The sequence below is a fragment of the Ixodes scapularis genome, unplaced genomic scaffold (genome assembly GCF_016920785.2).
Source record: "Ixodes scapularis isolate PalLabHiFi unplaced genomic scaffold, ASM1692078v2 PGA_scaffold0__279_contigs__length_252992795, whole genome shotgun sequence".
NCBI lineage: Eukaryota > Metazoa > Arthropoda > Arachnida > Ixodida > Ixodidae > Ixodes > Ixodes scapularis.
Genome location: NW_024609835.1, coordinates 102,385,901 through 102,400,238, shown reverse-complemented (window position 1 = coordinate 102,400,238; position 14,338 = coordinate 102,385,901). Strand labels below are relative to the sequence as shown.

Genomic DNA, 14,338 nt, shown 5'->3' with positions numbered 1-14,338 from the left:
GCCTCGGTTCGACCGCACTGGCCCACACAAGGTGTGGGCACTGCGCATGCGCAGAAACAGTAATCACCTGAGTTGAAGCTCTGCGAATCTGCCGTGGCGACAGCAACGCCACCTCTGCGACGTGACGTCAGAGACGCGTGATGGTATCTGCACCTTTCCGTCGCTTTTCAGCCGGGCGAAAAAAAAAATGCCGAGTCACTGAGCTGATATGGCGCTCAAAGGACAGCGAAAGCTCGGAAGGGGTACCGCAGACCAACGGAGAAAAATGTCAGCGCGCAGGCGATTTTTGGAGAATTCTTTATAGGGGGCTTAACTAAGACGCATAGAACTATACAAGGATGTACGAGCCATACACTACCAAATGCGGATGCGGTAGTTCTTGGGAGCATTTGGTTCAATCCTCGTACCCCACCCCATTTTAGTTTTGATGAACATGGTATCAGCGTTCGGTTGTGCATCATCTTCGTGCAATTAACTGGACATTCAGCAGGCAATAACGTGCACTCTATTTACCTAATTTATTAAATGCCGAGCTCCCGGCTGTCGCCATACTATCCGGTAGACTGACTTTACGCTGTCTATACATTTGCGTTTTGAATTTCTTAACCACTACTGAGAAGAGTTTCAAGGCGATCGCGACTTTGTCTGTGATCTTAAAGGAATGATACTACATGGTTGATAAGAATAAAGATTTCATTAAATGCAAAACCAACGCACAATATTCTGCACGATTATACACCTAAAGTCCAATATGCCTTTGTGGTCTGGCAATTCTTCTTAAACTTCCCCTAGAAGCAATTTAGTCAGTACAGTAGGCCGGCACGTAGTCAGAATTTTGTTCCGGGGGGGGGGGGGGGGGGGGAGGGGAGGGGAGGGGCCGCCCATGACAAAATTCTGTATGAGGGGGAGGGGGGAGAGGAGGCCCCACCAATATGTAAGATATCAGGAATAGGGGGGGCGGGCCTTATGCCCCCCCCCCCCCCTCCTGGCTACGTGCCTGGCAGTAGGACGGGTACCATGAAAGCCTTCACATGCCTCACATAGAAGTGATACATGAGCGCACCGTGATCGCGCCGGAGGCCTGCTTTTGTGCAGTGCAAATACGAACTGCACAATTATTACATTTATTTTGTAAAAAAATAACTTCTACAGCTAAGACCTCTATTGAAATTTCAGGTGGTGGCATGATTCTTACGGTAGGCTCTGTTTGAATTACAGCTACTTTTACTAACCGACAGGTAGTCAGAATTGTGGTGGAAGTTTCTAGTATTATATTTTAAATGAGTTGGCGATGAGTCATAACATCGGCACAATAAAAATGTTTTTGTGAACCTTGAGAGGTTGTGAGAAAGAAATAGCGACCCAACGCTGGCTTGATGTTGCCAGTTCCGAACAATGCATGTGTATGAAAACGATGTTCCTGAAAGGCAAGATGCGAGGCAGAAAAATTCTCTCGAGTGAATCACTTCATCAGTCTCCGCTCTGGAGATGACGTGCGCCAGCGCCGGCGTCAGATCGTCGGAGGGAGTGTCGCAAGAAAAGCGAGTCTCCGAGGCTCCGGTGTTGAGGCGTTTCTCACTAGATGCGCTCCAGTTTTGGGACGCGCGAAAAAGCAAAGTGTTCTCCCCTATTGCAGTGAAAACATTTATGTATACTCTCCGGAGGCAAAGCTGATTCCAGAGCCCCGAAACGCCGTCATCCATCACGTTGGCAGAGCATTACTCACGGTCACTGCGCTTAGTGTCCGGGAATTCGCGTTCTCTTCAGTCCAACTCGCAGGAAGTTCTCGCCGCCTTCTCTGTACCGCGGCAGAACACGATGAAGTATGCGTACCCTTTCCAGGCATTACGGTGTGTTCCTGCCCAGAAACTCATTTAAGATACAAATCGGACGTAAATGCGGGCAATAGTGTGGAACCATGGCGATGGAGTTGTGATTTTACTATCGCTAATAATCATCGATGCATCCATGGGAGAATATATTGTTCTCTAAACACAGGGGAAAAGAGGGGATTGTGAACTTACTAAACTCTAATAGGAAGAAGGGGCAACAAGGGCAGTAACAAATCACTCCGGAGAAGGTATGAACACCACCCAAACACGCTACGTCCCCCTGGTATGAGGGATAAGTCGTTGCTTTGTTTTTCCAGAAGGTATTCGACTTTACTGTTCTTTTGGTTGCAAGCGGTTTTTTGTTGAAAAGAATGATATTAAATAATTGGCGACATATAACATTGACACAAAGCATTAACTGGGAGTCCTGCGCCAATGTTGTCGAACTTTGTTAGTTCGGCTGTGTTTATTTTCTTTATTTTAACCAAGTTAACTTAAACTATACGCAGGCCGATATACTATGATTATATGGTAGCCTTCACTATCTATTGTACACCCAACTATTATGTCAACCACGCAGCAGGTCTTCCCCCGTTCGCAAATTACGGATTATAAGACAACAGTTGGGCGTATGCATTAACTCAATGACCGTTGGGAAGCCTCGATTTCTATATTCCAGATAGTCTCTGTCGAGCCGTGAGACCATCAAAAGTTATTCAAAGAGACTGTCCTCGTTTATGTATCTGGCTAGCAAGCATGGTGTTGGATGGAGACGTAGAATTATATGTCGAAAACTGCAAGGAGTGTTTTCATTATGCTAAATCATGTCGGCTCTTACATGGCTTTTAGAAGTTTATAATATGGGGAAAATGCGATATACCTAAATTGATCATCCAATAATGATATACAAATATAATAAAACTGCCAAGGATCCAGCGAAAATGACACCGCGAAGCTTACTTGCTTCGAAATACCGTGATTCACAATTTCATTCAAGCTCCAGTTGCGATTGCAATGGATATGTAGCGCTTACGACTCTTCGAGCAAATTTGGTTCTTCAGATGTTGCGGCAGGAGAGCGTGGTTTAAAATGAATGACTTGTGTCTCGCATGCAGGTCCACCGGATCCAGTGACGAACTGTAACCAGATAAATGGAACGGAGGATTCCGTGTCCTTTGAGTGTTCCGAAGGCTCGTGGGACGGTGGCGTCTCTCCGGTCTCCTTTATGGCTCAGCTGCGGGACGTCGACTCCGGCCGGCGCCTTGTTGCCAACGGCTCTTCTCACGGCTTGCCGTCTTTCACCTTCTTGGGACTTCCCGGAGGAAGCACCTTCAGTGTGCAGGTCTACTCCATCAACAGCAAGGGTCACAAGGAGCCCACAAACTTTATTGTGGCAACCCTGAGGCCAGCCGAAAAACTTACGGGTAAGGGAAATAAAACAGCTTCATCATTCAGACACTAAAATATGCCAGTGCGGGCAGCACTGAGCAGTCCCAATATTGTAGTCTTCATGCTCCAGATTATATCGTAGCCAATTCGCTCTTTTTTAATGCTTCTGTCATTATTCGAAGATTTTTTCTGTTACCTTTTGTAAGCACTGAGGCTGACCAACGCGTCAACTTAAAAAAACACAGATAAAAAAAATAGTCTCTCCTGCGAGCAAAAAAAAAAGTATGAAATTTTAGTAGATCGGATCGATATGTCATATTTTCGCCTAAATATTTCGGTAGCTCCCTCTCGTGGTTTCCGTTCGTGGCGTCACTACCAGGATTTACCTCGCCATAACGTATTGAGTTCCAATATTCGGCTACTTAATATCAGTTGCTAACAACAAGTTCGATTGTATGTGTAAAATTAAGAATGGAATCTTGGAGTCCTCGTTTTTTCAAACCAACATCGTTTCAAACCACAGCTGTCATTCTGACATTGCGCTGGTTTCCTTCGATAAAAGACAAATTAATCCAGATAGAGACGTCACAGTGAGCGTTCGGCAAATTGCGAATTGCGACCGCAGCGATGCTTTTGGTCGCGCAAGTCGCTAATAAAGATAACGGTTTTTCTGTCAGCCCTTTTGTGCATCCATTTTGTACTGTTATCGGATATCCTGACTCGAGGTATCGTTACCATTGAGGAAAACCTGCCATTATTTCTATACTGCACGTAGTCTCGACTGCTGTTTGTGCATGAACTTTAAGCGTTATAAACGTAGCATATTATACTATCACTTAAAAAATATTTTATGACCTGCTAATTTTCTGTTATGCGATCTCACCTGGTTGAATCGCGCGTATAATCAGCATAGTTTCGTGCCCCAACCAATCTGTTTCTGTTTTAATTAATTTGGTAATCTCTTCAAAAAGTTTCAGCATTACGTGTGCAATATATTTTTTGCTAACCAGACTTTTTTCCTTGGATATACTTGCCTCGTAAAATAACCCTTGGCGGAATTTTCTTCTAGATAAAAAGCTTACCCTGTAAAATAAAAGAAAATGATCAAGGCGTTAATTACTCCAGAAAGAAGTATATAAAATATTGTCCCTGAAAAATGAAAAATGTACGCTCATTCGAAGAAAAAGGAAGAACACTCCAGTTTGCAGTGTATTTGTAACCAGCTCATTTTATTTTATAAGCAGGAGGTAGCCGAAAATGGCCCATCATTTTACTACGTATACCTCGCTGGACCCTTGTTTGCAAGTCAGGTTATTATTATATGGAATATTGTAATTTTCATTTCAACATGGTCAAAAATACCATTAATAAAGGGAGCTATAAATTCATGAAACATCTACGTACGCTTCTGAAATTTAGGCATAGTTGTAAACCCAAAACTTGAAATAGGGACAAGGTACGAAAGCACAGAAAGACAGGTACGTGTCGTTCTGTTTTCTTTCCCTGCCCCTATCCTCAGTCTCGGGTTTACAGCTAACCTCAAATTACACCAGCTAGCCTGCGCCCTCACAATTTCCTCATTATCTTAAAGTTATGTGGTGGTATCTGCAATTTAAATGTGGCTAAAAGTCATAAAACTTCAACAAAAAAAAAAAAAAACGACGTATGTTGGAGTTTCAATAAATTCGGTGCACAGCTGGCACAGCAATGTATTGCGCTTAACTAAATAATTTTATTTAACTAAAACAATATGGCGATTCATGAGTTCATTCGAATTATATTTTATTTGCCCTTAGTACTCAGTGTGGCACGGTTATTTTTTACTCATTGTTGGACAATGTATATGCATATAGTGGCGAGGAAGTTCACATTCGTGTCCTAATCAAAAATTAACGTCGGTTGTCATTAATGTGCGTTACGTCGGGAAGCGGTTGCCGGGGAGGCAAAAAAAAAAAAAACAGTAAAAGTTGACCAAATACAGATCTAGGAAAGAAAGTGAAATTTTATAAACCCCTACGTGAACTACGTTATAACTTGGAAAATAAAATAAATATTGTAGCGAAGACGACGATGCTGGGGTAGTTTTGCTTCTGACCATCGCGCGTTACATCCAGCGCGCAGAGCTAGGTTTTCATGAAATGTTTCGATTTCATCGAGGGAGCATGTCTTTGTCAGTTGCTGCCGGCCGCATATCTTTGTAACAATACTGATATTCCATATTATAATATGAAAGGGCGGCAACCAGAACAAATGAATGATTTCACAAGTTAACCTAATGACATTATTTTACTGTTTGTCGTCACCAAATCTAAACGAAAAGTACTACAGATAAAACACAGTGAAACGTTTATGTGTTTGAGTGTTACAAATTGTATATTCATCAATCTTACACATGCATGGTAGGGCGTTACTTTCATCAGCCAGAATCATGAGTTTCCAAGAGACATTTCGATGAGACACAAATAAGAGGCGCCCATTACAGTTCTAGTTTAAAGAGCGTTGTGATTATCAAAATATGTAGACATTCCCGAGTGGTCATACTATAGTGGTTCCAAAATATGGTACCCAATGCAGTTTGCGATGTGGACGCAAGTTCTGCGTCCTCGGTCGGCTTATGACAAGCTTCTCATAATGTGTCGGGGGATAATCGGGTCCTTGTTGGTGCGTAGTAATTTGCACACAAAGTTCCAGAACTCATGTATCTTGTGCAAAGCACGCGCCCTGTCTATAGCCATTACATGCGCCTGGCTGTCATGAACATTGGCGGTACGCACCGGAACCACAACACGTACGAGTTTATTCTGGCTGCGAGTTTTCTGCGATGTGCACACGCAACTACTGACGATTACAAGCTGAGTGACTGGTCGCCACCATACTTATGCGCGTGCGGGCACGCCTATGCAATTGCAAGCTTGTCAAAGCTACGTTCCCGCGCACGCTGCACGTGATTGCACGGATGTGGCCATAGCCTCCTCTGTACTGACAAAGCCTGGAAGATCGCCACGAGACGCGGCCGCCGGAATTGAATAGGTAGAGCGGCAGACAACGAATGAAAGGAGAGCTACGTGACGGGCGGCCCGCTGCGGCGAGACGCCGAAACACACTTCTCCCGAGCGATGGAATGTCCACTCGTACTCTTCGCGTTCCTCGCGCTACCACTTCTTTCCTTGTCGGGTTTGAAAACCATGTTTTCGGCCCGCGCCGCTGCAAAAGCTGCGCCCTGACCACCAGGTTCCTCTAAACTTAGCCCCTCTACCCTGGTAAAAGTGGCGCCATTTAGTGTTGTGGACATGCTCGAGACACGTGCCCCGCGCCACTTCTGGGAAGAACATGGCGTGTGAAATCTAGCTCAGTGCTGCGCTGTGCCGCCATGATCTTCTCGAGGGCTGCGCGTTGCACGTGCCTCGTGCACCGACGCACCTTGCGCTACTTTTGCAACATGAAGGGGCTTTAGGTTCTCCTAAGGTCCTCATATATTGAAAGGTAGCGCAATGCCTTCTCTCCCCGCATTTTTTCCTTTCCATGGAGGGCAATCTTGCCTTCTTTCCGCGCCACGCCCCCGCCGCAATGTCTGCACGACGCCCACAAGGCGGGCGCCTACGTGTGAGCGAGCCCTAGAAGGCGCTTGCCAGCGTGCCGGGCGCTACTTGTTTGCTATTGTATACGGCGGACCTGATAATTATTTTTTTCAAATATGAAGATAGTTTCGTTTTCTAACGTGAAGAAACTAGTGTTTGTCCTCCTTTATTTAAGTTATAAAGGACGGGAAGATGTCTCGATTGGGCAAATATAGTAACGCAAGCAGAGATCAAATCGCTCGGTTGTGAAAACAAGCTTTCTCCAATTCCACCGAACGCAGACGACTAAGAAAAGAAATCCCAATGTAGTCTTAAATATTTCGGGACATCAGCGTGCACTGCAAAATGATATGTTTTTTTGTTTTTTTTAATTATAATGCAATTAAATGCAAAGGTGCAGCGAGCTGGACAGAAATTATGAAAATAATCCCTGGAGAAGGGAATACAAAGGTGCAAAAGACAAAGACAAGTCTCCAAACAAAACTAGGTAGCTGGTGAGCGGCCGAAAAAAATTTGATTTTTTCGGTCGCTCATCTAACTGTGTTTGGAGATTTGTGTTTTTTTTTGTACCTCTTGTTTCCCTTTTCCAGGGATTATTTTCGTCATACTTTGTTTACCCATTTATTACAGCAAGAGCTGAGAGCAGGCAGAGATAGAATATGCACCTCTCCCTGAGTGTAAATATAGAGTTTCGCAGGCAAGGACTGCGTTGCTAGCGGGAGCTCGTGCCGTCGCTTTGAGCAAGGGTTCGGCACGCGCACGCAAGGCTCGCAATCCATAGCGTACGCTCTGCTAAAACATTTCAGTATCTTGAACGAAGTGCATTTGCAGACTCGGCATCACTAGAGCTAGGCAAACAAAATACACCACATCGCGTGCAAAACCCTGACTTTTCGGTAATTTTAAGCTTTACTGATCGATTTGCCGAACCAGCAGCTTGGTTTACTTCATACACATTTTATAAACGTCGAATACTACCTGAGACCGTGCACATGCGACGTCTGCTATTTACACGCCTCCGTACATGTGACTAAAGACGAAATAAACTCATTTGTATCCTCTCAGCTAAAATAGAAAAAAAAAAAAAATAGCGCGTGCTCGGTTGCTTTGCCAGCGCGTTTTCTGTTTTTCTCATTTATTAGCGAGGACCTTTTTCCTCCTCACTCTGTTCAGAGATGTTGTTTTGACGTTCTCACGCGCAAGCTACGCCATTGAGTTCACTTGCAAAGCGTATAAGCTTTGGCGCACACCAGCGGGCGCACCTTACTGCGGGAGTTACAAATGAGGACAGAGAGATCCTTCAGCAAAGCCTTCAAAAGACAAGATAATTTTTTTTTAAGTTTATTGACAATAAATGATGTTTTATTAATCATATTAATCACAGAAGACACATCACATACAAAGATGAAGAGAACGAAAATATGCATTGCCACAAGGCAAAATATTTTACGCTCGGAAGAGGTCGATATGAAAAGGTAGAGGGAGCTGCAATGGCTTCAGTCTCTTGAGGCCACTCTTTGCCAAGATGATTGGATCAAACTGATCGTTCGCGAAGTGACCCTGAAAAATAAATGGAGCATCGTATATGTTTAGTTGCCTTTTGTGAAATACCGATAACGGAAAAATGTTCCACAAACAAATGCGCGAGCTGCTCGATCGTTAGTGACACTCCTTTCACTGACTTAATGTGCTCATGTTAACACTCCAACCCTCTTTATTTCAGGGGCCCCCCAGTCTCTTACGAATCTTTCTCAACTCGGCCGACTCAATGCAAGCGAGCTAAAAGCGAGCGAGTCAGTTTTCATTTTCAATTACGCGGGGAAATGCTTGTCAAATTTTTTTGTGCCGGTAATTTTTTTCCGTGTTTATCTCGTCTCAGGCTCGTATTATGCAATCTTCATAGGCGAGACCAAAATATACAGGTAATACGATTCAGAGTTTTACAATGACGTACCTCGCAAAGTCTCCCTCGGAGGCAGTCGAAACTTTTTCGACCGATCCGGCTGAGCCATTGCCTTCGTCGGTGAAGATGTTTTTTTCCTGTTGGGACGGCAAAAAGCTTCTTCCCTTCGTAATGCTGTTCGAGCAATCCACAGCGCAGCATGATGGCATCGCGTTGCCGCCAAGGCCGCGGTAAAAAAAAAAAAAAAAAACGGTCGGGCCGTCAGCAACGGAGCCACCGCTACGCCTCGCCCAGTGATGACGTTGTTTCTAGCAGACCACCGAATCCCGCGGAATTATGGGAAGGCAATGGTCACGTGTCGTGCGCTATTCAATTGAAGCTGGGTGACAGATAATTTTTGAGAGGGAAAGGGTATGGAAGAGGAGAAACTTCTCCCCATCTCAGACAATAGTTTGCGCTACCTTTCAGTATATAGGAGCCTTAGGTTCCCCGATAAATGCTCTGTGCTACCAGATCCTCGCGCTCCAAATCTGCGACCGGGCACTCTATGGCAGTGTTGTATGCCGTAGTAGGCGTTACTGAAGAAAAGAAACAAAAGACGTTACTCGTTGCTTGCAAATAAAAGGAACGGGTTGCTGCTCTTCGTTAATTCAAAATAAAAGGAACGCGTTACCGTTAGCAATAAAGATTAAATCACGTTACTTCTGGGTTACTTCTTTAAATTATGCATTAACACGATTTACTGTATTGACGGTACAGGTATCCGTAAGAGCCATATCTCAAGAAACATGTTCATGCAGAAACTGACCATATATATTTCATCTTTTTTTACGGTGTCACCTAAATAATCACAAGAAGAAACACCAAAAAAAAAAACACAAAACAACTCAAAAATTCTCACTGCTTGTTGCCTAAAAACTGAAAAAAAAATTTTAAGTGTAGTTTTCTTTTTTTAGTTCGGGAAGAAGAAACGAGTAACGTCACTACATTACCCAGTACACGAAATAAGTAACTTAAGTACGTTATTCTTTACTGTTTTGAAAAAAGTAAGGAGTACGTTACTACATTATTGGAAAAGTAACGCGTTACCGGTAACGCTGTTACTTGTAACGCGTTACAGCCAACGCTATGGCTCCGTGGATATGGCTCCGTCGTCGAACTGCCAGGCTATCTGAGTATAGAGGAAACTATGATGGCGCACTAGTCGGGGCTCTACGCTTGAGCTCGCATTAATAGATTGCTATGCAAGGTGCAAAACAATTGTGGAAGCTCGCCATCTCCACGCGCTCAGCAATCGCGCGCACAGCCATGACAGCCAGAGAACACCTTTCCCCTCTCCCTATCGGCGCGTGCGGTGAAAATACAAAGATCATCGTGAATGTTACATACGTCGGGGATGAAGCGTAGACTGTATGCAACAAATTCGTGCCTTGACTAAGTGCAGTATAAAATTACTTTTGTACCAGATATCATTAAAAAAACACATCAGTTATTTTTTTTTCTTCACGCAGTGGCGGACGCAGAAAAGAAATGAAAAAAAAAATGAAGACGTTTACTTTTTTTTTGCAATGCCGAACTAAACGAGGAGGAGGCGGGTACTGTACGGAGGGGAGGGTACGCCCTTTCCCTCCCTCCGTATCATTCTCCTCCCCCCCCCCCCCCCCCATATAGCAGGAAATGTCCGCTAAATTTCCCGGAATATTAAGCGAAAAGTTTCCCGGTAAATTTGGGGGGGAAAATATTCCCTCTAAAATTAGCTGGAAATTTGACATTATACTGCTAAATCTAGCGGGCAAACCTACCTGGTGTAGAGGTCACGTGACGTCAATTTCTCCGCTTAATTTGGCGGGGAAATTTTTCTGTCACACGTCACGTCACAAGTGACGTATCACGTGACGTCACACGTCACCTCACGTGTGATGTGATTGTGAGGAACGTCCCATGATGCAACGAGCGGTTACGCCGACGGCACGGTAACGCCGCTCAACCCGGAAACGGGCACCGAAGTGCTGCGCTCTAAAACCAGCAGAGTGAACCCCCTCGAATCTCAGCCAGATCCAGCGGCACGTGCCCTGGTGCTAATTATATGCCGCTGATGTTGACCATATCCGCGCACTGGAGTTGAGAAAGCACAGGGCGCCTACTGAGCTTCAGACATTAAGGGGGTGCGGCTATTCGCGCAATTGCAACATTTACACGGTAGCGATTTCCCGAATGTTCGGCGATGCATTGATTGTCAAGCGTCCAAATGGAGTGGTCATACAGGGCTTGTTTGGAATTTGCTAGTTGTACTCCACCATCGTCACGAAATTGTGATCTGCGCGACTACATCATTAAGCTTTGCAAACCAGAAGCTTAAAGGAATTGTACGCTTTTATTTTTAAAATGATACCGCTAAATACATACAGGGTGTTGATGTTTTTTGTTTGTTTAGAGGTCTAATTAAGAAATTGTACATAGTTTATAGTAATGTAGTCATTAATTATTGTTCAGCAAATATATATTTTATTTATAAAAGATACAGGGCATGGTTTCAACAAGATAATTGCTGGGAATCATTGAAAACCACCAAACCGACAAATTTTAGAAAAATGTAAAGCTCGTGCATTATTCCACAATGTTCCTAAAAAAAAGGAACGCTCAATTTCGACGCCTTTCTAGGCTTCGGATCCGTACAGAAGCACATCTTTGCGCAGCGCTCCTGCACCTCGTTACCCAGGCGCGCAGCTGCAGTTTTGCTTCTCTCCAAAAGGAGAATGAAGTGTGGTACACGTGCGTTGTGTATCGGGACCAAGGGAGGGTTTTAGGTGGAACCGCTGGCGCAAAGGTGCCCTCCAATAGGAACCCGATAGGAACCCGATACCCGAAAATCCGTCCAGATTGAGCGGGTTTTTTTTTCCCCGAAACGTCATGGAATGATGCACGGGCCTTGCACATTTTTGCAATTGTTCGTTGGTTATTATTGATACATGGTTATTTGCGGGACGTAAAGGTATTGAATAATCATTAAATCATATGGGCTTGCCAAATGTCAGTCGATTTAATCCTTACGCTTAGCTAATCTAGACATCAGCAGGCTTAATCGACGAGGACAAGAAATTTTGTACAGGTACCCAAGTATTTGAATTGAGTACCAAGTGTGAACGTCTTGTGTTTTTAACCATAGTATTTGATAGAACAAAGAGCAGCGTAAGAAAATTGAGAATATAATAAGAAAAGGTATAACACAGTCATTCTCAGTCGTATTAATCAAGCTTCTTTAGACAAGATAAAAGCAAAATTGGGCGCTTGTATTAGGGACCGTTTCGCGTAATTATTGACGCCCAAAATGAGTCTTCCTTTTTGCTACAACATAGAGTTCGCAAGACTATGCGCCTCGTGATTTGTGTCTATAGGCCGTATCACGCTTTCAATCGCGTTTCCTTCCGACAGGTCGGATCAGACAAATTTGTTTTCATGATTCTACCACGGCCACTCGGATCTGGTTCTGGCTCCGCTGGGATCTGCCTGCCGAGTGGATACTTTTGCCGGTGGAAACGAGAGCTCTCAGAGTGGCCGCAGTGATTGATGCTGCATCCCGGTGGCGCTTGCCAGTAGTGAATGGTAACTGATGATGGAAATGCGGAAGCGGTTGAGGCACGAGCAGCCCAAAAGTTATCCTTCGACTGCAAACTTGTGGCAATAACGTCACCATAATAAAATATAACTGAGCAGCTTTCGGGCATACTGCTTCAAGCACGAGCCGGCTTACACGTCTGGTACTAAGCCATCTCTGAAGCCACTACGCGTGCTGCCACTAAATTAATCCGTTATCGTTAATTGGGCGCACGAACGTAGCAAGTTGCAAGAATCTTTGGCAGTGTGCTTGTTTGCCTATTAACGGTTAAAGTGCTTTTTGCACGAGAAACGAGCAGAAGATATTAATGAAAATGCGAGAGAGGTCTTAGATGTTTATTCTTTCTTCAATCCTGACCCACACGAACACGTTCTTGGTCTATCGAAAGAATTTAATCTGGAATTTCATTTGAATAGCGACCAATATAACCTGATTACTAGTCCATTCGGATAAAATGTACTGGGGAATGAAATAAACGCCAGTATGTTATCTATTCGTAGATGAAACAATATTCTGAGCCCTGTTTAAGAAGGGGCATCTCGCATTGAATTAATCGGAGCAAAATCTTCAGCCAGAACTACCAGCGACATTCCGCATTGTTATTCGCTGAGAAAGGGAGAGAAAGGAGGAGACGACAGCGCGCGGGGAAGTCAGAACACCGAACTCCGGTTCGAATGATTAATGGACCTAATACAAGCAGCCTTTGTGTCCACTGCACTCGTCGAACGCGTTAAAAGGCGAGACGCCGTCGTCCGTCGTTTGGCTTTCACATCCGAATGCGTGCGACCTGTGTCGTGGGGCCAGAGGCCGCACACTTTAGGTCTACCCACTAATCATCCCAACCGGAGCTAGGCGTTCCGACGTCCCTGCGCGTTCTGGTCTTCCCCTCTGGCTTACTTTCTCGTCGCATAGTCACAGACAGAACGAAAACTGCAGGGAGAACATTTGGTCGTCCCGCCTCTAGCGAGAGCTTCGTATAGCTTCGATAACTCATTGGCGTCTCGCGAGTTTCAAGCGTGCACACGTAGTAAAGCATGGTGAATTGCAACGCGCGTGACGGAGGCCAGTACTTTACAAGAGACGCCCTGCCGTTCTCACTTTGTCGCTCACTATATCCACTGTCAACTCAATACGCGGCACCTCTAAGGCGCGTTTTGAGCAAAAAACTCAGGAAATGCAGTTGACTCATTGTTTTTATACATATCCTGATGAAGCAGTAGGCCGGATCGTAGCGGCAGTAATCAAGCGGCCTTGGTTGTACGCCTTGACTATTTAGTAGACCACTGCAAAGCCTAATATTGAAATTCAATTACACTCTCATGTTATTCATTAATTTGGAACAATGTGTGATAATAGTACACGTTTAATGAAAAGTAAGTATTATCTGCACCTCGGCGAAAACTTTACTTGTTCTGAAGAACGTACTAAAGAGGGCCGCCACCGTTTTAGGGGTGAAGCTCCTTAGGATCTAGCCTTGTCCGTCCGTCCGTCCGGCCGTCGTTCGTGCTCACATAAAAAGAAACAAAATGTTTGCGCAGTTGACAGGATTCCAACCTGTGCGGGGAGACCTCAATGGATTTCTAGTCTATCGCCTTAACCACGCGGCCACGACTGCGGGACGAGTAGGGGGCTCTGAGATGTCGTAGTAACTCAAGAGCTGAGGTTTCTGTCATGAATGAAACGTTGCATGTAGCCGCTCAAAGTCTATACAGGAGAGGGCGCTGCGGTGAAATGCGTATATAATCGCGTTAAACTTTGCATGCATTGGCTCAACGTTTATAGGCGAGAGGGCGCTGCGGTCAAATGCTCAAATGCGTATATAACCACGTTCCATACCACACATTCTCTTTCTGACATGGACCGTCGACTTAAGCGTTGGAGATACGTTCCCACGGCTTCTAGCGGATCCAAGCTGATCCGCTAGAAGAACCACTGGCTCTACATTTCACCGATCATAAAGCAGTAATAATGAAGTCAACACGCAACCCAGAACTCAGCACTACCTATGAGCAATAAAACA

The 14,338-nt window shown here is 44.7% G+C and overlaps 1 protein-coding gene across 1 annotated transcript in view; it reads left to right on the top strand.

The window, feature by feature from the left end:
• Positions 1-14,338, top strand: part of LOC8032308 (hemicentin-1) — a 186,061-nt gene that overhangs the window by 150,196 nt on the left and 21,527 nt on the right. Inside the window, exon 8 of the mRNA XM_042289246.1 lies at positions 2,948-3,256. Coding sequence (XP_042145180.1) covers positions 2,948-3,256 — 309 coding nt within the window. The remainder of the gene's footprint in view (positions 1-2,947; positions 3,257-14,338) is intronic.